We start from the raw sequence: 26,133 nt of genomic DNA, 5'->3' as shown, positions 1-26,133 counted from the left end.
TTCACTATTTCTTCTTGATCAAAAAGACTTTGTCAAGGTCACCAATGACATTCATGTTGCTAAATTTGTTGGAAAATTCTAAGTACTTATTTTACCTGATCAGTATCATTTAACACAGTTTAACTTGTGTTCCTTTTGAAGTACCTTTTTCACTTATCTTTTGGGACACTATGCTCCCTAACCTTTAAAGGAGTACCCTGAGGCTTAATTCTTAGACCTCTTCTCTATCTACTCTCACTTATCTTGGACTTATCTTTAATCTCCTTCCTACACATCCCACACATCCTTCTACCACCTTGGTCCAAGCAACAACCATCACTCTTTTGGTGGAGATGCAATTGAAATAACCATTGCAATAACTTCATAATTGAACGTTTTCTTTATTCTCCAAATACAGAAAGAAATGCAATCTGCTTAAAACCTTAAGTCAGATTATGTCATATCATTCTTGTATTCAAAATTTCCCAGTTGGCTTTCCATCAGAATAAAGGCCAACTGGCACACGGGGTGGCATGATCTGGCTCTCCATTAGCCTTCTGCTCACATCTTCTGTTCCCATCAATCACTGCACTTCAGCCTAAATGCCTCAGGGCCTTTGCCCTTGCTATGCTCTCTACTTTGGAATATTTTGCCCTCTATTATTTTATGTCTGCTTCCTTCACTTTCTTTGGGTTTCTGTTTATATGTCACATTATCAGTGAGGTCTTCTCTATTTAAGTAAGAGATCACACTCTCCACCCTTGGTTTCCTTCTCTCATATTGAGTTTTCTCCATGATACCTGTCCTACCTGACACATTATGTCTTTATTGGTTTGGTTTAGTTTTCGCCTTCCTAAACTTCACATGAGTAGAACTTTGTGTCTGTTTCTTTCATAGCTGTATTCCTGCATCTAAAACAGTGTCTGACAAATAGTAGATGCTCAACAAATAATTCAGAATGCAATTAATCATTATTAACATTGTATCATTTATCTATAAAAGTAGCATAATTTTAATTTCCTTTGCTAAAAGAAAAACTTCAGGGTATGAATAAATAAAACTCAAGATTCTTTCAAAACTTGATGTGGCCAATACTTTGTCCAGTTTTTAATGTCTGTCAATATATTTTGTGTTCGTTTTCTTGAAAACACTACTTAAGTAGTGTTGCTTATCTGAAGACTGAAATAACAAGAGAATGACTATGGAAAATAAATTTTAAAATAGTACTCTTTTGTTCACATTCTAGGAGACCAATTGCAAACCCTTAAAAAATCTAGCAGTGTAAAGCATCATAGTTGGGTCAATTTCAAAGCCTGAACTTGAAGCTGTAATTTAGCTATTTATAATGAAATTTTCAAAAATAAGACAAAAATGCCTAATTTCCTGTGCACTTTTAGTCTTTATCCAGTTTTTAATGTGTGTATGTGTTCGTGTACATGTGAGCATATGTGGTAATTATAAGGAATGAAATAACTTTAGAAAAGATTAAAAATAAAACAATATTTCAAAGGAGAAAGGATTATTTGTTTCCAAGTAAATTCATAAAGAATTGATATTGTACTATGAAGTATGCTTGTAGTCAGAAAAGAAACTATAAACAGAGCATAGTGGGAATTCTATATTTTCCCTTTTGCAATGGCTTCCAGATGAAACTTGCTTATTTTATAAGAGATGACTTTTTTTCTAGCTGCCAGTATTGCAAAATCCATCTGAGATCTGAAAAAATAAAGCTTTATCTTTCCTGCATCTTAAATCATGATTATGATCTGAACTTCTATAACTGGAATTTGATCATTTGGTTGATTATGTGTAAAACAGAACGAACAGCAGCTTAGCTGTTTCACATCTGTATTAAGTACGGTGTTAACAGCTGCTTAAAAATCTATTTTGGTCTAAGATCAACAGCACGTATGTCTTTAAACCATGCACGGAAGAATATAAGTTAAATGAGAAATATGGATATGTGGTCTGAAAACCAGATTACAGAATTGAAGGATCTTTTATTTAAAGTTTCTCTGTTCCCAGTTAACTGTACTGGGAACGTCATCATCTCTTTTAGTTTTTTTTCTTTATTTCGGAATATTTAAAAATATACCTTTTGTAAAAGAGTTAAAGATACTTAAAGAATATCTGACTAACTTTAATAAATTTAGTACCCATGTTATACCTGTCATTCTTACCTGGGGTAGCACCATTTATGTGTTGGTTCTTTACCAAGTTTACTTATTCTGTAAAACTGCAAAATAACAACAGCAAAAAAAAAAAAAAAAAAAAAAAAAGGCCGGTTTCCCTAACTTCTCCAGTGTGAGGGTGGCCAGATGTTCATAGAAAACTGCTAATATATACAAAAATAATTATGTAGACTTTCCAGTGATGGAATAATACTAAAATTGTTGAACATTGTTTGGGTTGGTTGGGGTTTTTTTTTTCAATTTTAGATTCTAGGAGCATGGGATTTGCTAGTTTTAAGATCACAGTGATTCTCTGAGTCACCTGTGTCTATTTTATTATTTCTTTTCAATTGACTATTTTAGTCTTTAAGAAATCATCAGCAAATGAAAAAAGTTGTGACTGGCCTGTCCATCCTTGTACCAGCTGAGGGAGGCAGAAGGAATCGCATAAGCTTCACATTCCAAGGTCAGAGTGTTGTTTACTTTGATCTTCACTTCTTTAGGGGAAAGACCTGGCCCCCAAAGGTCCCCTTTATTGATTATGGGTGGGACTGCATAAAATAAATATTAAAGAGTTAGACACTGGTTATTTTCAATACATGGAATACCACAGAAATCACACCGAGGATTACTTATCAAGAAAACAAGGAAATAACAGAGGCATTCTATGCTGATCTTTCATTAAGTATCTAAGTTAACATGAAAGAGTGTTCAAATACAAGATGGAATGGGAAATCTTTCTCCCTTTATCATTATAATACTGCCAATAAAGCTAATGTCCTTTACAGAACAGTTAGCCTCATTTGTTCCAGTTCCACAGACATAGTCTGAACATGATCCACAAAATGTATTTTATTGGTCATTAAGGGAACCAAGTAAAGAACAAAAGATAATCAGAAAGATACTCTTCCTTTACAAACACAAAAGCAAAATCCTGAAATATGAGTCCTATTAATGGCAGTGTTAGCTTTGCCTTTTATTTATAGGTCAATGTACATTGGAATAGCTCAAAGTCACTAATGATCTCATCTTGGGCTGTTGATTAGAACATATGCGTGTAACAACAGTTTTGTACATGAAAGTACTATACCTCAACCCAGAGGGTAATTCAGAAGGAAAAACAGAGAAACGTAAGGAAATGCCACTGACAAAGTCTCCAACAAGAGAGTAATGAGCAGATTTAGTGGGCTCTTCACATCTTTTAAGCAATTGAGACCACAGACATAATGCTTAATTCAACTTTTATCCTTAATAAAGTAAGCTGTACAAACAAGTCTTTAATGATGAGTATAAATAATTATGAACCCACAATGAAAAACAGGATTGAAAGAGAAAAATTGCAGAAGCTATGAAACATAGTATTCTTTCAGAACTTACTGTACACTTTCACTTCATAGTGCTTTATCATTTCTCCAGCCTCATTCGTGGCTACACAAGAGTATCTTCCAGCATTGTCCTCCTGTGCATTGAGGATCTGCAGAGTTCTGCCTCCTGTAAAATCACGGAACATCAAAGAATCTCTAAAATCACAGTGACAGCGGAGTACACACAGGCTATCAGGGGGTTATGTCTTCTTGTAAACATATTTCTTCTTACATATGACAATTCTGTGATGGACATATGATATAAGAAAAATTACAATACTGATGGGGATTGCATGGTATCTGAGGACAGCTGCTCAGTCCCCAGTGGTGCTCTGTGGTGATGACTCTCATGGTCATTTGGACCTGCCACGCCTTTGTACACCAATCCAGCTAAGGTCCTTCATAAGGTCTTTCATCCTTTTCATAAATAGGTTTCTGCTTTAATCATCTTTTCCTCTGATCTACCTAGCCTACAGGAGAAATTAATTGTGCTGAAGTAAAGTTTTTATTTTGGTACTGTCCTCCTTAAACATTTTCAATCGTTCTCATTCGACCAATTATAAAGTAAAAACTCTTAATTCTTATTTTAGGCATTCCATGACTCCAGCTTTTCTTGCTGATCTTATTTCCTGCCCCTCCGCCAACATACGTACACACAATATTTCTACTCAAGTTTCAGGGAGTGGGTGAGAATTCTATTGCACAGGGCTAGGCCATTCTCACTTTGTACTTTTCCCACCCTGGTTACCCTGATGGATCTGAAACCTCTCCTAACTCATTTCCAATCAACTAAATTCTAGAATTTTCTTTAAAGTCTCGTCAAGTTCTGACTAAGCAACAAAGCTTTTTCCGACCACTTCAGCCCACAGTGGCCATTTCTTCGTTTGAAGAGTTTTCTTTGTTTTTTTCTTCCTTTTTTTTTTTTTTTTGAGACTGAGTTTCGCTCTGTCTCCCAGCCTGGAGTGCAGTGGTGTGATCTTGGCTTACTGCAACCTCCGCCTCCCGGGTTCAAGCGATTCTCCTGCCTCAACCTCCTGAGTAGCTGGGACTACAGTCATGTGCCACCACGCCTGGCCAATTTTTTGTATTTTTTTTAGTAGGGATAGGATTTCACTGTGTTAGCCAGGATGGTCTCGATCTCCTGACCTCGTGATCCGCCCGCCTCAGCCTCCCAAAGTGCTGGGATTACAGGCATGAGCCACTACACCCAGCTTCTTCATTTGAATTCTTATAAAACTCACTCCCTATTTACCATACCCCCTGACTATTCAGAATCCATGATTTTTCACAGATTCATATTCTTAATCAACTCTTTGCACATATTACCTCTCCTCAACATAAGACTGTCAGTCTCTTAAAGCCAGCAATAATCCTTTTTCTTTCTATTTGCATTATCTATTTCCATGCGGTAAAGAGGAACAAACTCTCTCACTTTGAATTGAACTTTGAAGGAGAGTTAATATTTAATCATTTATAATATTATAAATGATTATATATAATATTATATATATTATAATATTATAAATTTATAATCAATTATAATATTTATAATGTGAATTTTGGCATTCACATTATAATATATTTTAGCAGTTAATTACATTGTGGCATTTATTTATTTGCCTTTTAATTTAGGTATTTTTCTGATCTTTTAAAAAGTAATTTTCAGTACTTTATAGCAGGGGTCCCAATCCCCAAGCCATGGACTGGTACCGGCCTGTGGCCTATTAGGAACCAGGCTGCACAGAACATAACACGACCAACAAAACATAGGTGTTTTTATGAAAAGTAACCAGTGATTCTGCTTTTCTAGAATAGTGGATGACGCAGATGCACCTTGGGCATCTGAAGCAAATGAATTACCTGGAAGAATACGAATATTTCGGTTAGATTCTAAAGGAGTGCCATCCTTAAACCAGGTGATGGTAGCTGGAGGATATGAATAAGCTTCACAGACCAAAGATGTGGGGCTGTTAAGGATGACAGTGACATCTTCAGGACTGCCATCACTACCTATACCAGCAATTGTAGGAGATACTGAAAAAGATGAAAATTTGATTGAAGAAATATATGTAGAAATTTGTATATTTGTGCATTTCTAAATTTCCATTATATATATTTGTATAATGTCATTCCCTAGCAGTTACAGAAAACAAATTATTATTATTATTATTAATTATTATTATACACAAAAGAGAGTGACCTCTCAAAAAACTCATAGGGTAATGGAGGAGATGACACATAAAAAAGGAACCATAACACATAAAAGAACATAATGTATTAAGGACAATAATGGGAATGTTGGTGCAAGGTAAATGGAGGTTTTGTTGGAAATGAGTTAGCATTCAGTCCAGTTTGAGGTATGTGGTGTGAAGAGTCTCATTAGAGAAGGCCTCTTAAAGGAAGAGGATTTAAAGTGAACCTTGAAGAATCAGTGGTAGTTACCAGGTGAAAGCAAAGAGACTAGTAAGAGGGAACATATTGGGAGCATGGTAGTATTAAATTGTAAGCAATGAGGGGCAAGCAGGGTATATCGAGAGGATGAACTCAAGTAGATCAATATTGGAAGCAAGGATAGCTGAGACAGGTACTTTGTTTTATAAAAGATAACGAGGAACTGAACTAGAGCATTAAAGGAAGGTATAAAGTAGAAGGAGCAAGTAAAGAAAGACTTAGGGCATTACTGACAGGACTTGATTATGGAAACAGGGGGCTAAAGGAAACTGAAGTCAAATATAACTTCCGGTTTGCTTGCTTGGGAATCTAAACTGCAGAGAAGTAACATAAAAATATAAAATGTAGAAAGATTTGATTATTTAGGAAGGGAAAATAGTTTATTCAGTTCTGAATATCTTGTATTTTAAGTGCTTATGGGAATTTCAGGTAGAAATGCCCAACAAGCAACTCTATATAGGAATTCAAACATTGCAAGAAAGATCTGGGTCACAGGTATATATTTTTAAAAGTTTCTTGTGTATAGAAGATGATTAAACATCTGGGAATGAATTCTATTACTTCAAGAGAATATCTAGAGTAACACGAGTAGTGAAGTAAGGACAGAACACTAGGGATCCCAGTATTTAAGAGGTGGCTCAAGCTTCCATAAAGGGCAGAGAAAGGGAGCAAACAAAGACATGCAAGGATAACTGGGAAAGAACATTGTGAAGGAAAAAGAGATCAAAATGTACAAAACATTAAAATTGGGACTTGCAAGATATTTGCTGGACCTAGCAAAAGGGAAGTGCTTGCCAGAGTAGTGTCAGACAAAGCCTGGTTTCAGTAGGACAGCAAGTATAGGTGTCTGGGCATGGTTACAATATGCAGTGGTGGAGACAGTAGATGGTGAAGCTGCAAGTAAGGCAGACGGTGGAAAGATACAGGGTGGAGGGTGTAAGTGCAAGGAGTAACTGTGAACATGAAGGATAATTTATCCTCTGAGAAAAGAAAGGGTAAAGGCACTGAATTTTTGGCTGGATAGATTGGAAGTTGCAAACACATGCATTTAAATAGCCTCTACTTTATGAAGTTGGTGGAAAAGGGCTTTGATTCAGATCTAGATCCCTCAGTCTTCAATGAATGAATGAATGAGTAAATGAATGAACATATATATAATACCAGATACTGTATGTCAATTTATACACTTACACACTTATAACATTTATAATTATCAATGTATACACTTATACACAATACAATATTGACACTTATACAGTATCTGGTATTTTGATTTAATTTTTCTTGCACATATATCTTTGCTACTTAATTAGACTATGAGCTCCTCGAGGGCTGTGTTCAATATGAGAAGTTTCTATCTATGGTAGTATCTTTGTACTCCTTAAGTGGTATTACCAATAACTATAAAAACAAACAACTATACAAATTTTCATACTCACATATAGGTCAGTTGATTTTAGTTGAATTATTTGATACTAGGAATCTAATACAATAAATTTAGGTGGTACAAATTTCAAAAAGTGAGCACAAGTTAAAAATCTATTTTAATGTCTTTCCTGAGACATAAGAACTGAATATATCAACACACAGTTATTTCATCACTCTTAGTGCACAAAGACTATAATACGGCCATTTCCAATAATGGCAAAGTCTCACAAAAAAAAGGATAGAATATCTCAGGTTGAGACCCAATCACTGTTTACCTGCTTCTCTTTGACCAACATATCTGTATCCTTTACTACTGATTAGTCTGTCTTATTCAGAGTTGTGTCCCTAGCACAAAACACTGTGCCTAGAACATAGTAGGTATTCCATATGTGACAAATGAATTTATAAATTAATTCGGGAAAAACAGTAAATGTACACAAGCACTGGTCCTCCTTCCACGAGGAAATTCTATGATGGAAACACTATTTGAACAGAGAAAGAAAAGAAAAATTTAGCCTATCGTCATGTCAGATTCTTTAAGATATGAAGAAAAGCCCACACCTACCAAATACATTAAGACTGAAGCTCCTGCTCTTGTCGCCAGCTGGACTGGAAGCCAAACATGTGTATCTTCCAGTGTGTGACACCTGGGCATTGGTAATTTGAAGGAAACGGCCACCAGACATAATGTGATGGGCTTCATCTTCTTGGAGGAGCTGCCCATCTTTGTGCCATGTAATTTCTGGCACTGGATTCCCTGTAAAAAGCCATTTCTGAGAGTTGGCTAATAGTGACATGTATACAATGCATACACTTCGAAAGAGGAGGTTTTCACTCATTTGTCTTCCTACATATCCCACATGTAAAACACTGCAGTATCCATTCACTTAAAAATAACTTTGCAAACTAACTTATTTTATAATAATGGTTGTACTGACTTAAAAATATGCATAGATTATAAATCATTTTCAAATGTACGTTAGTGTTCATCTGTAAGAGAAATGGGATTCTAAATTGACCTTCATGTTTAATAACTAAATTTATACTATTTTTTAGACTATTACAACTAAGCATTTTGATAGTACAGTTTTAAAATAATACAGCATTCATTTTTATTAAAAGTATTATTCATGAATACCTTTGTATTCATATAATTTTTTTTTTTTGAGACAAAGTCTCGCTCTGTCACCCAGGCTGGAGTGCAGTGCTGCAATCTCGGCTCACAGCAAGCTCTGCCTCCTGGGTTCACGCCATTCTCCTGCCTCAGCCTCCTGAGTAGCTGGGACTATAGGTGCCTGCCACCACATCCAGCTAATTTTTTTGTATTTTTAGTAGAGAAGTGGTTTCACCATGTTAGCCAGGATGGTCTCGATCTCCTGACCTTGTGATCTGCCCGTCTTGGCCTCCCAAAGTGCTGGGATTACAGGCATGAGCCACTGCACCCAGCCTCATATAAAAATTTGTAAAAAGATTTTATGGTTTTGACAAAAAGCTGTAAAAAAGCAAAACCTTTAATTCAACAAGCAGATATTTTGAGTCTATCCCAGGATTCTATCATAGATAGATGGCAGAATATTGAACAGATCAGTAGAGGTATAAATATATTAATCATTCTTTAATATTTACAGCCTCTAGGAAGAGATCCTGTATTTTTGTTTTCAAATGAGATCTATGTTAAATATTAAGTTTTAAATTATTCAAATACTTTAAAAAAATTTTAAAACCAAAAAAGCAAATCATGTTAGGAAAGAGGGCTAGGATGATATGCTAGCTTGAAGAGAGGATTTTATAAAATTTAGGCAATGGTTGTCTATGCAACTGTTGTTAATTACTACATTATTTCTAGAAAAAAAATAACAGGTTAAGTAATAGAGTATATCACACTCTTTATATCTGCCTTTCTTAAAACAGAAACATTCCCCACTCTGCTTATTTAAATTTATTGCTCACATAAGGCAGACAAACAATGAAATAAGAAACTCTTTGAATCTTCCTTAAAACTCTGGCTTTCCATAAAATGTTATGGGCTACTTTCATTGTTACTTTAAAACTGCAAGGCCATCTACAATAAAAAGACAGCCTTGAAAATATGCCCTTAGAGATGTGTTTATTTTGATTATATGCAAGAAATCAATTTACTGGTAAAGATGGTGAAACTGGTTTTGGAATTTTTATTTTTCCTATTCTATATTCCCTTTGTAATATTCAAACATGCTAACAAAAGGTAACAATATTGTTCTTGGAAAATCCCCACTATGAAATAATGCCATTCTTTCACCAAAACTCCTACCTATTTCTTTGAAATGAAATTTAAGTAAACAGGAAAAGGAAAGGAAGGCACAAACACAGGGAAGGAAACAAAAATTTAAAAAGGTAGGGCAAGATAAACACACATATAAGTAGAAGCAGAATAATTTTTCAAAAGAGAATGATTTAGTGAATTGAAAGAAAAGACCAGTTCATTCCTTTCTTCCTTCCTTCCTTTCTTTCTTCCTTCCCTTCCTCCCTCCCTCCCTTTCTTCCTCCCCACCCCTCATTCTTTCTTTCTTCTTTTCTTGTTGGTATCTCCTTTTTGGCTCCACAGAATTTGAAAGGTTTCCTCCTACATTTCTGCCAGCTATACTTAACTAGAATTCAATTTCAAATGCCAATTATAGTAGCTGGACTTTTTCTCAACTGATTAATAATATATAGTGGGACTCAATATCTATCCAAAGGAAAATAAATCATAACAAAAAGATACCTGCACTGGTATGTTTACCGTAGCACTATTCACAATAGCAAAGATACATACACATACACACACACACACACACACACACACACACACACACACACACATATATATGTATACACACCATGAAATGCTACCTATCCATAAAAAGAATGAAATCATATCTTTTGCAGCAATATGAATGGAACTGGAGGCCTTTATCTTAACTGAAATAACTCAGAAACAAAAAGTCAAATACCATATGTTCTAACTTACAAATGAGAGCTAAGTGATGTGTATAAATTACTTAGCACACAGAGAGTGAACTAATAGACCTTGGGGACTAGGAAGGGTGTGGGGGTGGGAGAGGGGTTGAGAGATGAGAAATTACCTAATAGGTAAAATGCACACTACTTGGGTAATGTTTATCATCACTGAGACTTCGCCAGTACTCAATATATCCATGTAACAAAACTGCAATTATATCCCCTAAATATATAAAAAAAATTTAATAAGATATATAGTGGAGACAATGACTCTCAGTGAATGGGGGGAGCATCAAAAGTCCGAGAGCTGAGCTCCATACCTGTCACTTCACAAGTCAGCGTAACACTCTGTTTCTCTTTTACCTTCACATCTTCCAATGTATTTTCACCCACAATATGAGGTGGTACTAAAAAAAACAACAACAAAATAACAGCTCTTAACAGCAAGATTGCTGTTTTATAGGTATTTATGAATGGTTTTATTAAGTCATAACCTTCAAAACAAATCCCCCAATCCACATTCATTATTTGACTGCTAGAATGTCATAATATTATTTTGATTAAGTCTACTTTTAAAGTTGTATGTCAAAAATCCAATTATAATGAATTCTATTGTAATGTAAATTATAAAGTCTGCATAAAAACATGTCAACAAATCACCAGGAATATTTATTTGACTTTTATTTCTTCTACTATAATTCTAATATGCATTCACATTAAACAAGTCATTCGGCCTCTCAGAATATTGTTGAGCAATTGTGAATTAAAACAGGCATTTTAATTCTTCCAAACAATTGCCTGATTGCCTCCAAACAATTCTAATATTGAATTCTTGCCAAGGGTCACAGACCAGGGTCTAAATAACATAGGTATGAGATCAAGTGGTAAATAAATTTTAACTCTGCTTCCAGGATTTAAGGCAATTAAAGTTTTTTTCTAGATATTGCAAACTATATAAGTACCTAATACTGAAAGCCCAAAGATTTTTCTTTCTTCACCAGCTGCATTCCTTACAACACAAATATATTGGCCAGCGTCTTCCATTCTGGTCTGCATCAGCCGTAGCATCCTGCCTCCTGCAGAAGCAAACCATCTTTTTAAGATGACTTAAAAAGAAAAATGAAACTTTATAAGCCATCCAAGTGATGCTCAATTTAGGTAAAAATTTAATCAGTATGCTTTAGAGGCCCTTAAAATGAATTTGTGTCAAGCTTTTATAAAAATCACATTTTAAACCTATATAAAACAAAATAATTCAGAAAAATCTTCTATTTCAGTAGATAAAAAAATAAATATAATGTTAGATGACAGCAAGCAAGAAATGTTGTTTCACAGAGAAGGTGATGTTTGAATATGATCTTAAAAGGTAAGTATACTTTACACATGAGTTGAGAGATGCTGATATGGTTTGGCTCTGTGGCCCCACCCAAATCTCATCTCGAATTGTAATCCCCATAATCCCCATGTGTCAAGGGAAGGACTTGGTGGGAGGTGACTGGATCATGGGGGTGGTTTCCCCCATGCTGTTCTCATGATAGTGAGTGAGTTGCCATGAGATCTGATGGTTTCATAAGCATTTGACAGGTCTTCCCTTCACATACTCTCTCTTCTGCCGCCTTGTGAAGAAGGTGCCTGCTTCCCCTTCTGCCATGATTGTAAATCTCCTGAGGCCTCCCTGGCCATGCAGAATGTAAGTCAATTCAACTTCTCACGTTTATAAATTACCCAATCTCGAATATTTCTTTATAATAGTATGAAAACAGACTAATAAGGATGCTACTGTGAGTGGAGTGTGAATGAAGAGATAGAGGTAGAAAGTAGATGTGAGAAGTGGTACCAAAAGCAGAGCAGATGGAGAAAATGGTAAGAGATGAGGCTTGATGGAGTATGGCCAGATTGTGAAGGCCTATGAATGCTGTGCTAAGGAATTTGGATTTTATTGTGTTCATGAAAGACTATGGAGTATATAAACAAACAGGGATCATGATCCAATTTGTGCTTAGAAAGACGACTGTGATCAGACGATTGGGAAAATAGTCTTAGTTTTCCATTGAACATATAATACGGAAATGTCAGAAAGATAGCCAGACCAGACACCCAGATTTGGGTGACATCAATATATTACCATTACTTTCAATGGCAAAAACTACAATTACTTTTGCACCAACCTAATATAAGGAAGATAGGAGAATGAAGACTACCGGCTTTCAATTGAGCTTTACGGAATCCTACATTTATATAAAATGTTACGGGGTTACTTCACGCACTAGTGATACACTGCTTTTGTTTCTTTTTGTACTTTGAACATCTATGTAACATTTTGTTTGAAGAAATATTCATCTAAGAAATGCAAGTAGACTGAAAATGAAACTCTAATATACTGGGGGCATAATTTGGAGGGAAACTCTATTTAAAGATAAAGGCAGAGGAGCCAACAAATAAGATGAAATGAAACCTGTGGAGAACTAAGAGACACTGAGAGAACAAAGTCCTGGGCACCATTTGAGGAGTAAGGTCCAACAAAAGAAGTACTTCATTTATTGGATTCTGTAATAATTTTCTAGCTGGTGTATTTTTGCTTAGCACCCTGAATTTGAACTAAAAACAGTGTAATGGTTAACATGAAATTTTCATGTAAATATTCACCTGAGTCTGGTTTCCCAGGAGCATTCAATCTGTTTTCTGTTTATGTAAACACAAGCTGACATTGAACTTTTTCTATAAGCAACCTTCCCATCCTCAACCCACTGAAAGGTGAACTTAGTAGTATCTTATTTAGACAAACAAAGCTAATTACCTGAATCTAGCTTTTCTTCCCCCCAATTGAATTAGTAAACAGAAATTATGTTTACTTAAGAAGTAAAAGTGCTTTAAAAACTTATGTCAATTAGGGAAGGATTCAAGCACTCACTGCCACTTCAGATTAGTGAGATCATAATATGATTCCATTTGAGTTGAGAATATTAAAGCAATACAACTTTTATGAATCACTGCTGACTCTACAAACCTCAGCGTCATAAGTTTCATGATCTTCCTTTTCTCTTTGTTTTGTGGCCTTCTCACTTAATCCAGTGAAAACCAAAAATGGGTTCTGACAGTAAATTATACTTATATGGAGACATTTCTTGTACCTATTAAATTTTTTATAGCAGTTATCTGTTTCTGGCAGATAACTTCACAATCATGATAGGGTCTTCATCAAAGTACTGCTTTTAGAAAAGCTATACTTAAATTCTCAGGAGAACTAATATTAATGAAACAGGCATGTACAGGAGACTGAAGACCAAGCAAGTCATATGCCTTTCATTTGATTCTCATTTATCTATTGCACAATGCAACATGTTCAGATTGTAAAACTGAATAACTCCTTTGGCAGCACCACAAGGTGAAATACTTATCATGTGTTCACTCAGGGATCTCCAGCTGCTAGTTAAGCACAACAAAGATAGATAAAACCAAAACACTACTTCTGTAAATTTGTAACAAACTAGACACACATCACTTTAGCTTGTTTCACTTCCAGGAGCTCTGCTACACTTACTATATTTAATAAGAGTCCCTAGTTTCTTAGCAATTGAACATTTTTTTAAAAGCCTGAAAGATAAATATAATTTCAAGCCAAGAAATTATAGATATATATATATATTTTTTTTTATATAAATCTATATAAATATATAGATAGATAGATAGATAGATAGATATATTTTTTTTTGAGACAGAGTCTTGCTCTGTAGCCCAGGCTGGAGTGCAGTGGTGTGACTTTGGCTCACTGTAAGCTCCACCTCCCAGCATTAGTATGTATTTCTTAAGATCAACAGAGACTGAGAGTCCTGTCAAAGTAACAACATCATAGTGAGGACATAGGAAAGTTTCCCAGGACAGACAGACCACAAACCTTTTACCAGGTTGTCTATGACAATAACAAGAAATAGGTATTGGATGCTTCCGTAGAAGCAAGTGCCGTGTTAACTATTTTAGATATCTCATTTCATTCCTACAAAAACCCTGAGGCAAATACTATTATCATCACTTTACAAGTGATCAAACTGAAGTTAGCAAAGTTAAGTAACTAGTCTGAGGTCATAAATATAGTGAGTATCATAGACAATAAATGTGGTTAATAGCAATGTACATTCTTCATCAGGCTCCTATCAGTTATAACCAAGATCAGGAAGAAACATGTGGAACTTAGGTTTTTTAGACCTAATTCCGGCACTAGGAAAGAATCTTTTCTGAATATGCCTTCAGTAGTGGTAAATTTTGAGCACATTTAGGTGAAGGGAGCTTACTGCCATGTAAAGTAGCTCATCTTGATTTTAAGCAAGCTAAGTATCTGTTAAGTTGTTTATATTCAGATACAAATCTGTCCCTAGAATCTTCCATATACTGACATTACTCTTAACCTCTGGAACTAGAGAAAAACAATATAATCCTTTCTACACCATGGCTCATTAAATATTTAAATTTATTTTGGATTATATACCAAATGCACCACAAAATTTTTTTCTCTAGGTTAAATACAGATATATTAATCATTATGTGATAATTTCCCATCATATTTTTCTCTGAAAATACTGTCATGAAGCCTTTTTTCTTGTATTTCTAATAAGTTCTGCTAAGTTTATAGTGCAAATTATCTCCTGCTTTTCTTATTGGAGAAAATGTAGTTTATTGATGTGGCAAAATATTGCATTTGTTGTCGGGATAATCACATTGAATTTTAATGCATACTGAGAAAGTAACACAATTCAGACATCTTTTCATATTAAGAGTTCTGAAGCTATACTTCATCATAATTTCACCACTGGTTTGACTGTAAGTGCAAAGAGATCATAAACTAGCATAATTAGTAATTATATAGAGGGTCATCACGAGACTTACTTAACCTTCATCTTGTTAGGTTTAACCCAAAAGCTCCAGCATATGGTGTGTTTGAATTTAGATGCCTTCAATCACACATTAGGTATTTTTCTAAGTATCTAAGCTTTTTATTAACCAAAAACTTGGCAAGATTATCTTAGTCTGTATCCAAGTCATTACTAAAATGGGCCAAGTGCAGACTTATGCAGCTTGCCTTAAAAATCTCTCTCTACGATTATATTGATCCACAAATGACAAGCTATTTGGATTTTCCCACAAAATTATATGAGGAATATGATCAATATCTCTTGACAATAAAGTCTTAGCTCATAGGAAACTATCCCATTTTAGAAATGTAAACAGATTAGTCATGAATACATTGAAATATTAATATTTGGATATAGAGGTATTTTATATGCTAGGATTCACTGCAGACTTTGGATTCAATTTCAGCACTTCCTATAATTCTTTTCAAATTGGTTGATGCTCATTGTAGCATGAATGCTTTGACATCCCATGACTGAAGTAATCAGCAAGTGCCAAGATTTGTTTTCAAAAGGGGTCTAGAGATATTTGGAGATTTCCCATTTTCATATAGCTTCTTACGTACTTTCAAATTTTTTTTTAATATGATTAGTGAGTATTATAGTAAGCAGCCAGGTTGAAAAAATAAAACAATAAAAACACTGAGAAACTTGAAATTAAGGAGAAATTGTAGCCTCATGAAGCTTACAAGATTATAAGGCTACCAGAATTTCTAATACCTGAGAGAATCCTCACAGAATTGCTAAGGCTGACAGGCCACCCATCTTTAAGCCAGGTTATGGAAGGCAGGGGAATTCCAGAAGCTTCACAAGTCAAGGATACTGAGTTCTTTTCTACCACACTGATATTTTCAGGTGACCTGTGGTTTCCTATGATGCTTGGAGGAGCTGAAAGACAAAATAAAACAAACGGGGAATGGAAATATTAGTTGCCTGCTATACATTTGATATACCTGTATATCAAACATCAAATCCTAAACAGTGTATGGTTAATAAGACTTCCATTTTCTGATTAACAGGAAGCAAAATAAGCAACCACAACAACCAGTTCTCTGTGTGTGTGTGTGTGTGTGTGTGATTCCTGGAAGTAAAAATGTCACTTCTTTCTCAACCTTAGCAGTAAATTATTTTCATATTGTTATTCCAATAGTGGTGAGTGATTTTGTATGAGTCACTCACCCCCCTTTTTTTTAAATTGCAATTTCAACTTTCATTTTAGATTAAGGGGATACATGTGCAGGTTTGTACATGGGTATATTCTGTGATGCTGAGGCTTGGGGTATGTTTGATCCTGTCACCTAGGTGGTAATCATAGAACCCAAGAGTTAGTTTTTGAACCCCTGCCTCCTTTCCTCCTTCCCCTTCAATAGTCCCCTGTGTCTACTGTTGCCATCTTTATGTCTTTGGGTACCCAATGTTTAGTTCCCACTTACAAGTGAGACTATGGGACATCTGATTTTCCATTCCTGCATGAATTCACTTATGATTACAGCCTCCAGCTGCATTCATGTTGCTGCAAAGGACATGAGTTTTGGCTGTGTAGTATTCCATGGTGCATATGTACCATATTTACTTTATCCAATCCACCATTTGTTAATCAGCACCTAGGCTGATTGTATGTCTTTGCTACTGTGAATATGAATCACTCATCTTTTCTTGCAAATTTGTAATATGGATTTATAACCTACATATAGAGATTTCCTAAAAAAATCAATCATCTAATCCTAAAAATTAAGAGTAATCCAACAAAAAAGTACTTAAGATTAATTCATCTTCCCTTTTGTGTTGTGATTCCTATAGCTTTGGCACACACATTGGCTGCAAACTACAGGATATTAACACTGAACTTCATGTGTGTCTTAACTGAGGGCAAGTTACAAGATCTGTGTCCATTAAATTTACCATTGTTTCTATAGCTATAAAAATTATAGTTCAAAATGTACACATCTAAGTCATTGTCCCTGTGTATGTGTGTGTTTGGTCTTTTTTTTTATTATTATACTTTAAGTTCTAGGGTACATGTGCACAACATTTAGGTTTGTTACATATGTATACATATGCCATGTTGGTGTGCTGCATCCATCAACCCGTCAGCACCCATTAACTCGTCATTTACATCAGGTATAACTCTCAATGCCATCCCTCCCCCCTCCCCCCTCCCCCCTCCCCACAATAGGCCCCGGTGTGTGATGTTCCCCTTCCTGTGTCCAAGTGATCTCATTGTTCAATTCCCACCTATGAGTGAGAACATATGCTGTTTGGTTTTCTGTTCTTGCAATAGTTTGCTGAGAATGATGGTTTCCAGCTGCACCCATGTCCCTACAAAGGACACAAACTCATCCTTTTTTATGGCTGCATAGTATTCCATGGTGTATATGTGCCACGTTTTCTTAATCCAGTCTGTCACCGATAGACATTTGGGTTGATTCCAAGTCTTTGCTATTGTGACTACTGCCGCAATAAACATACGTGTGCATGTGACTTTATAGCAGCATGATTTATAATCCTTTGGGTATATACCCAGTAATGGGATGGCTGGGTCATATGGTATTTCTAGTTCTAGATCCTTGAGGAATTGCCATACTGTTTTCCACAATGGTTGAACTAGTTTACAATCCCACCATAGATTCAGTACCATCCCCATCAAGCTACGAATGACTTTCTTCACAAAATTGGAAAAAACTGCTTTAAAGTTCATATGGAACCAAAAAAGAGCCTGCATTGCCAAGACAATCCTAAGCCAACAGAACAAAGCTGGAGGCATCACGCTACCTGACTTCAAACTATACTACAAGGCTACAGTAATCAAAACAACATGGTACTGGTACCAAAACAGAGATACAGACCAATGGAAGAGAACAGAGCCCTCAGAAATAATACCACACATCTACAGCCATCCGATCTTTGACAAACCTTACAAAAACAAGAAATAGGGAAAGGATTCCCTATTTAATCAATGGTGCTGGGAAAATTGGCTAGCCATAAGTAGAAAGCTGAAACTGGATCCTTTCCTTACTCCTTACATGAAAATTAATTCAAGATGGATTAGAGACTTAAATGTTAGACCTAATACCATAAAAACCCTAGAAGAAAACCTAGGTAATACCATTTAGGATATAGGCATGGGCAAGGACTTCATGTCTAAAACACCAAAAGCAATGGCAACAAAAGCCAAAATTGACAAACGGGATCTAATTAAACTAAAGAGCTTCTGCACAGCAAAAGAAACTACCATCGCAGTGAACAGACAACCTACAGAATGGGAGAAAATTTTTGCATTCTACTCATCTGACAAAGGGCTAATATCCAGAACCTACAAAGAACTCAAACAAATTTACAAGAAAAAAACAAACAACCCCATCAAAAAGTGGGCAAAGGATATGAACAGACATTTCTCAAAAGAAGACATTCATACAGCCAACAGACACATGAAAAAATGCTCATCATCACTGGCCATCAGAGAAATGCAAATCAAAACCACAATGAGATACTATCTCACACCAGTTAGAATGGCAATCATTAAAAAGTCAGGAAACAACAGGTGCTGGAGAGGATGTGGAGAAATAGGAACACTTTTACAATGTTTGCTCTATTCTTATTGACATTTATGACTCATTAGAGTTGGAATATTAAAGCTGACTTCAGTATAACTCACGTCCAACTGATGATGACTCAGTAAATTCTAAGGCACTTACCTTTATACAAGCCCAGTTAAGTCAGCTAATTTGGAAAACATAAAATAAAGAGATTTTACTTGGGACAGCACTGGACTAAAAGCATTTGAAGACAATAATTTTCTACTTTACTGTGTGCTTTCCTTAAAGAATATCTAATACGTGCTTATTTCAGCAAGGTAAATAATGTGAGGTCAGGCATAAAAGGATAAATAAGACTGACCTGGGGAAAAGGTATATATATTTAAAATGATGGATTGTAAATAAATGACTTTCAAAACTTGGGGCCTATATCTCCCATCCAGGATGCTAGACTGTATTAGCCAGTAAATGATCATATTGAGCCTCTTTCTACTTACCATGGACACTTAAGTCATATTTTTTGTCAGTCATTCCTGCTACATTCACAGCAACACACACATAACGGCCTGTGTCAGATACATGAATATTCTTCAGCTGAAGGATGTGACCTTCATCCAGTATTTCCACTCCCTTTGCCTTGATCAAGGGGCGACCATCTTTCATCCAGCTCACTGTTGGTGGAGGAATACCTTGCACCTCACACTCCAAGGAGATACTCTTCCCTCGGGTCACAATAATTTCAGTAGGGTGGCTGCCACTGTTGGTTATGGTCGGTCTAACTGAGGGTTGGAGGAAGAGAAAAAGAAACAAAATAGGAAATGTTTGTTTCAAGTCTTACATAGGAAATTTCATCAGCCAAACTTAAATATATTTTTATGTTAAAATATAAACAACTAAAGAAAAGACCCAGGACTAACAGACATGATGTTATGCTGAGAGGTGGAATTCTTCTCCAGTGTTTCAAGTGGGTTCATACCTAAAATGAAGCTATTGACACAGTTCACTAACTTCCCACTTTTGAGAAGCTATACAAATATTTGAACTTATCACTTGTAGCCCTGCTTTATGTAAGTCTTCCTAGTACTCATTTAAAATAGATACAGTAGCCTAGCTTACAACCCAATGTCTGTTATTAACTCCTTTCTTCCTTCTCCCTTTTACAGTATGAGTTGGAAAAGCTGAGATGGTTTTTCAGTCTTGTTGGAAAACTGGGATAACCACATGAATGAATTTAGGCCTATAAAACCTAAACAGAGGTCTGCTGGGGATTTTGGGGGAAAAGTTTGCTCCCCTAACAAAAGAGAAAGATACCAGCCTTTTCCCTTCCTCCTGCCTTCCACGTGGAATTGATACCACAATAACAGCTACCATCTTGAGACCATGAAGGAGGGACTAGTAGAATGCCAGAGCTCCTATGCTGACACAATTAAGCCGCTGACCAACTCCAGTGAGTAATGCTAACCTCTGCCTTCTTACTATGTGAGAACATAAACCTTTACTTGGTTAAGCCACTTATAGCCATTTATTCTGTTACTTGAAGCTGAATTCACGTGCCATTGATGCTAGGAACAAAAATTAGATCAATTGTAATACATATGTGTGTGGAAAGAAAAGTAGGCCCGTGTCAGTAATCCGATGTTCTAGTGCCGGTCCTACTACACACAAGCCACGTGACCTTGTTCAACCAACAAAACCTCTCGGAGCTTAAATTTCCACGTACACAAAATGAAGGCGACAGTTTTGTCTTATATAACAGCTCATGTGAAGATTAAATGACTATACAACTATCTTAAGCACTCTAAGATCTTATACAAGTAAAATAATCTCTAAAATAAAATGTTTTTACATATTGTAAATATCCCCTATGGTAAAATGCTTCCCCTTCCCCCTCCACATGTCCACTATCTGCTCCCAACAAATTACAGCCACACTGATGTGTCTGTCATTGGTGATCTCATGCAGAGTGGACAGCTGTAATGCCGAATAACAGCCACAAGGAAGTAATTGCTCTCCAGTTATGTCAGCACAATTTAAATGTGTGTGTCATATGATAGTTACAACCGTACCATTTTGAATGAATATTAAAGATATTTTAAAAAGTAAATGAGAAGGATGAAAAGATTTAAAAGAAAATTGTGCCAAAGCCTGGCTAATAAACAACTTACTGTAAACCTGCAGACTGTATTCTTTCTTTGCAGTCCCAGCAACATTCGACGCCACACATGAATAGAGTGCCGCATCAGACTTTTCAGCAATTGAAATTTGTAATTGCCTGCCCCCAGATAAAATTCTAACTCGCCCCATGGAATCAGTCAGCACTGGAGAGCCTGCAAAGAAGTCCAAATGGCAGAATGTGAGGCAGAAATGTAAAGCATTTTGTATACATTACTAAATATGATACTTGTTTACTCAGTTCAAGTATATAAAAGGCAAATGACACTGTGAAATAATCCTGCCCTAGTATGTAAAATGAAGGAGCACTAATATTTAAATGAACTAAAAATTTAAATGATCTTTCTGCTACTTAGTGGGCTTAAGGAGCTGTTGATAAATAAATCGAAAATCTGGTCAAACACAGAATTCATTCTTAATGTACATTGAAAACTGTCACAGAGAAAAAATGTTACTTTTTAATAATATCAACTTTTATTTTATATTCAGGAGGTACAGGTGCAGGTTTATTACCTGGAAGTATTGTGTGATGCTGAGGTTTGACTGAACCAATCACCCAGGAAGTTTAAAACTTATTTTAAAGAAGAAAATGTAGTTCCTGAATGGTGCGTTCTCAATGTTTATAGCTGTCCTATAATGCATTTGATTCAAAAATAATCAATTAATGCAGAAGATTTTTTTCTAGGGAGGAGTTAACAGTCTTTAAAAAATTTCAGCTGGGTAGTGTAGAAGTATCACACGTTGCACATTTAATATAAAGCAATTTTGCTGTCTAGCATTTAGCATGCAAACCCCAGGAAAATTTGTTTATAATCTAACACATTTGTCAAACAAAGTCAACATCCATCTTCTATTTTCATTTAATTTTATAAATTTCAAAGATGAAAACTGACCTTTCTTCTTCCAAATGAGATTTGGGGGTGGAATACCACTTGATTCACACAACAGACTAATGAGATTCCCTTCAATGACTGTAAGTTGAGTAAGTTCATCAGAACCACCAATATTTGGGGGGACTGGAAAAAAATAAAAATATTATTTTTCCACTCATTTCATATAGAATTTTCCTAACAGTTTACGTGTAAGATAAAAGGCTTCTACTCAAATGACATAATGAAGAAATTGGCATATGAGATTGACATCAACATCAAATTAAAAGTCACCTGTAAGATGTAGCATAAATAGCTAATAGCAGACTTCCCATGTACACAGATAGACATTTATCAAAATATTCAGAAGGGCACAATGGCATAAAGAGAAACTACTTTATCATAACTTATAAAATATATTAGCTCATATATTTAGCTATTATAAAATGTATGTCTGATGCAAGATATTTAGACACCTTGCATCAAAAAGCTAAAGGACCTACCAAGTTTAAACTTAGCCCAGTCACTGTTGCCTAGCTAGCTTTGATATCTCAAATAGTGAACAGAACTGGAAACATAAGGCATATAACACATACTAAAGAACAGAGGCAAGGGGTTTTGTCTAAAGAAAGGACATATTACCTATTTCAGATTGCACAGTGTGCTTCTCTACTGGCCTACAGCTTCACCCTGGAACCTTCAAAGTGAATACTGACTACCCATGATTTTCTCAAAGGTGCTGGAGTCTGAAGTTGCTGGCTGAACTCTCCTTGATGACATTTCTTTGGCTGCAGGACTGTCAGCTGGTAGATGGCTTGTTCTTCCAAACTCCTGAGAGTTGAGGAGTTGGAGAATCCTCCTGCACCCCTAATGCGGCTTCCAGTCATTGTTCAACCATCCCATGTAAAAGCCTCTATTCCTTTGAGGCTCATATAACCAATTTACTTTTCTCTCTCTCTCTCTTTTTTTTTAATCCCATCTGTAAACCTGTCATTCTTCCTTTATTCACTGAACAGTCTGACACATGTTCTTATACTTTTCATACTAAGTCCTACCATCACTTTGTATGAACCCAACATCCACAGTATTTAGAGTAGACAGTCTAAATACTCTGTCTACTCAGTTGATATACCCATCCCATTTTCCATCAGAAGCCATACCATGGCTCTTCCCATCATCTAGAACATTCCTCCTGTAAGTTTATAAATTTAGGCCTCTTTCTGAAAACTTCTCTGTTCTTCTTGCTCTCAATTATTCCCAATTCTCAAGTCAATTCCCATTGACTTAATTGAATCTCAAGTGTTTTCACTTCTCAGAAGTCCCCCTATCCAGCTGCCTATTCTTCTGTTTACCGACTTCTCTACTCAGGTTAGATTTCATAATCAATAATTTCAACTGTTCCTTTTCAATATTCTCAACTGCTTTATACCTTTGCCCTTCTTATTTGTCAATACCCTTACTCTGGATAAATCCTACGGTTTACTCTGTCACTGATACCACAAACTGAAAGTTCCAGAAGAAAATGACACACTGTATAGATTGTCACTACTATAAATTTATGATCTCCATTCTAAACTCTACCCTTCTCTACCCCCAGGGCTTCTCATTAATACAAATACTTGAAAATCTGTATCTGTAATGGAGACCCTCTCCGAGGTCTAGACTTTTATATCCAACTAACTACTTAACATCTCAAGTTGGATGCCTGAGAAGCATTGTCAAATTTGACTTGTCCAAAACTGAACTGAGCCCTCTTTGTTCCTTCTCTGAGAAAAGGACACTATTATCCTCATGGCCCAGTCAGCTAAGCCACACAGACATCCATCCTTTACTCTTCTTGTTTCCACACTTCATCTAATCAACTGAATCATGTTGATTCAATTTATTACATATGTCTGCTTTCTTCTAAAATACAGACCTGAGCATCCAGTCCTTTTTTAAATCCCTTTAGTTTATTCTATCACCTTTAGAATCAAATCTATATGTTTTAAATTAATTTAAGAGGCCTTCTTCAATATGCCTATTTTTACCTTTTTACCTAATATCTCCTCTCTCTCCTCGCATCACACTAGGCTCCATAGTGAAGAATATTAAGCTCATTGAATACAGACAGTATTCTCCAGGGCTTTGCATTGCTTTTACCCTCTTCACAGAGTTAATGCCTGAGCATCCTTAAGGGTTCAGTTAAACGTTTCTCATATGCTTTTCTACATAACCACCTAAGATAGCTCTTAGGAAGTTTAATTTTAATTTTGACTATTTAAAGATATTTCTCCACCAGTCAACTATAAGTTCTGTGAGAACAACATCATTGTCTTTCTCACTAATTGCTCTATGTCCACACATGGCATAGCGCCTAGACGATGGAAGCATACTGTAAGTATTTTTTTTTAGTGAATCTATCTTTGATGTCTCAACTTTCTCCCTTATCATTCATTCTTATACCTACTGCATTCTGCTTTTCACTATTACATTGCTTTTCTTTAAGAGGTATAGGTCTGCGTATTTATAAAGTATGTTTTTTAGTTTAATTTGACTTCTCTGCAATATGTAATATTACTCATTCACTCATCCATTCATCCATATCAAACTTACCTATTTGTTCTTCTGAGAACAACATTTTCAATAGTTTCCATGACACATTTTTTACTGGGTTTTCCTCCGACCTCTCGGGCTCTTCCTTCTCAGTTTCTTATATAGAGTTTCTTTTACTAGCTCTCTTCTTATATGGTACACCTGAGAGCCATCCTATCTAGTACTCTTCTGTATACATTCTTTTTACCTTCTCCAAGTGATTTCATCTGCTACCTATATAGTTATGTCTGCAACCTTATGTTTTTAACTCTTATCTCCCCCAAATGATAGACTTGTATTTCTGGCTGCAGGGCGGACAGCTTCACATAGTCCACAGGTACCTCAAATATCGCATATGAAAAAGGAATTCTTCACCTCAGTTTCTAATTGATCATCACTCCTAATTTTTCTTTTTTCTTTTTTGTCATCTTTACTTGATAACACTTGGTCTAGTGTCTTGTCCATATTGGGAACTAGATAAAAATATTAAATTATTAAATAAATGAACTAGATATAAATAATAAATATTTTTCCCATTTGAAAGAAATGAGGATGGAAGGGAAGGGAAAATGGAGAGGGGAAAATGGGTAAAAAGAGGCAGGAACAGAAGTTAATGACATATAAGTAGCATATAATGAAATAGATTTACCATATAGTAACTTTTACTATTTAATAGTAAATTTTTATAGGGTGTATAATAGCATTTCTCATAACCTGCCTGAAGGGTTTTTTAACAATGATAGTCATTTATTAATAAGTCATTTTCTACATCAGTGCATGCTTTCAAAATTTTAAAGAGTATTTCTTCTCCACTGGAATAAAGTTATTTCATCCAGTTTTATTTTTATTTAAGAAATGTTTGTGAATAAACTATAAATCAAAGGTAAATTCAGCTTATAATTTCAATAATTAAAAAGTTTAAACAAATACAATCAAAATGAAGAGGGCTTATTAAGTTATGAGTTTTTTAAAGTATGTAAAATACAGTTAAATGTACTGGAAATGGGAATGCTTTTTAGCTGATAGCCACAGCTGAAGCAAAAGTTGTGACTGTAAGAATGATCTTAATTAGTAACAAATGGTAAAATTTCAACTGCGAATAGCTCTTCTCCCTGGTTATCATAGTAATCCAATCTCCCACCACACAAATGAATACATTATAAATGAGTTTTTTAAAGTATGCAAAATACAGGTGAATATGCTGGAAGTGGGAATGCTTTTTAGCTGATAGCCACAGCTGAGGCTCAAGTTGTGACTATAAGAATTACCTTAATTAGTAACAAATGGTAAAATTTCAACTGAAAATAGCTTTTTTCCCTGATTATCACAGTAATCCTATCTCCCACCACACAAGCACCTGTGTTCTTTCTCACACATACACACACACAGTTCACATATATAATTTGGCTTTTTGGCTTATTTTCTTTCCATTGACGAACCCACCACTAGTTACTAGAGAAGGCCCAATCATTACGAGACGCTGGCTGTGGAAGACAAAGGGCATGTTACTCAGGCAGATGAGGAGAATCCTTCAACATCAAAGTTACAAGAAAGTTCATCTAGAGTTGCTCTCGAAGTAGTTATGTGAACTGAGACCCAGGACAGTTCAGAACCATGTAAATGTACTAATTGTTGTTCATCTACCTATTATAATCAGTTTTAGTTACATGGATGAATATCATTTTAAGTGACACAAAAACCATAGG

The 26,133-nt window shown here is 35.5% G+C and overlaps 1 protein-coding gene across 1 annotated transcript in view; it reads right to left on the bottom strand.

Moving 5' to 3' along the window:
- Nucleotides 1-26,133, bottom strand: part of HMCN1 (hemicentin 1) — a 454,750-nt gene that overhangs the window by 119,633 nt on the left and 308,984 nt on the right. The window contains exons 43-52 of the mRNA XM_023203379.3: nt 21,878-22,000; nt 20,978-21,139; nt 19,310-19,591; nt 15,997-16,164; nt 11,335-11,448; nt 10,693-10,779; nt 7,959-8,150; nt 5,375-5,548; nt 3,528-3,641; nt 2,556-2,701 (exon numbers count right to left, since the gene is read on the bottom strand). Coding sequence (XP_023059147.2) covers nt 2,556-2,701; nt 3,528-3,641; nt 5,375-5,548; nt 7,959-8,150; nt 10,693-10,779; nt 11,335-11,448; nt 15,997-16,164; nt 19,310-19,591; nt 20,978-21,139; nt 21,878-22,000 — 1,562 coding nt within the window. The remainder of the gene's footprint in view (nt 1-2,555; nt 2,702-3,527; nt 3,642-5,374; nt 5,549-7,958; nt 8,151-10,692; nt 10,780-11,334; nt 11,449-15,996; nt 16,165-19,309; nt 19,592-20,977; nt 21,140-21,877; nt 22,001-26,133) is intronic.

Source organism: Piliocolobus tephrosceles, chromosome 1 (genome assembly GCF_002776525.5).
Source record: "Piliocolobus tephrosceles isolate RC106 chromosome 1, ASM277652v3, whole genome shotgun sequence".
In the NCBI taxonomy this organism is placed as follows: domain Eukaryota; kingdom Metazoa; phylum Chordata; class Mammalia; order Primates; family Cercopithecidae; genus Piliocolobus; species Piliocolobus tephrosceles.
This window is presented reverse-complemented; position numbering and strand designations above follow the sequence as displayed.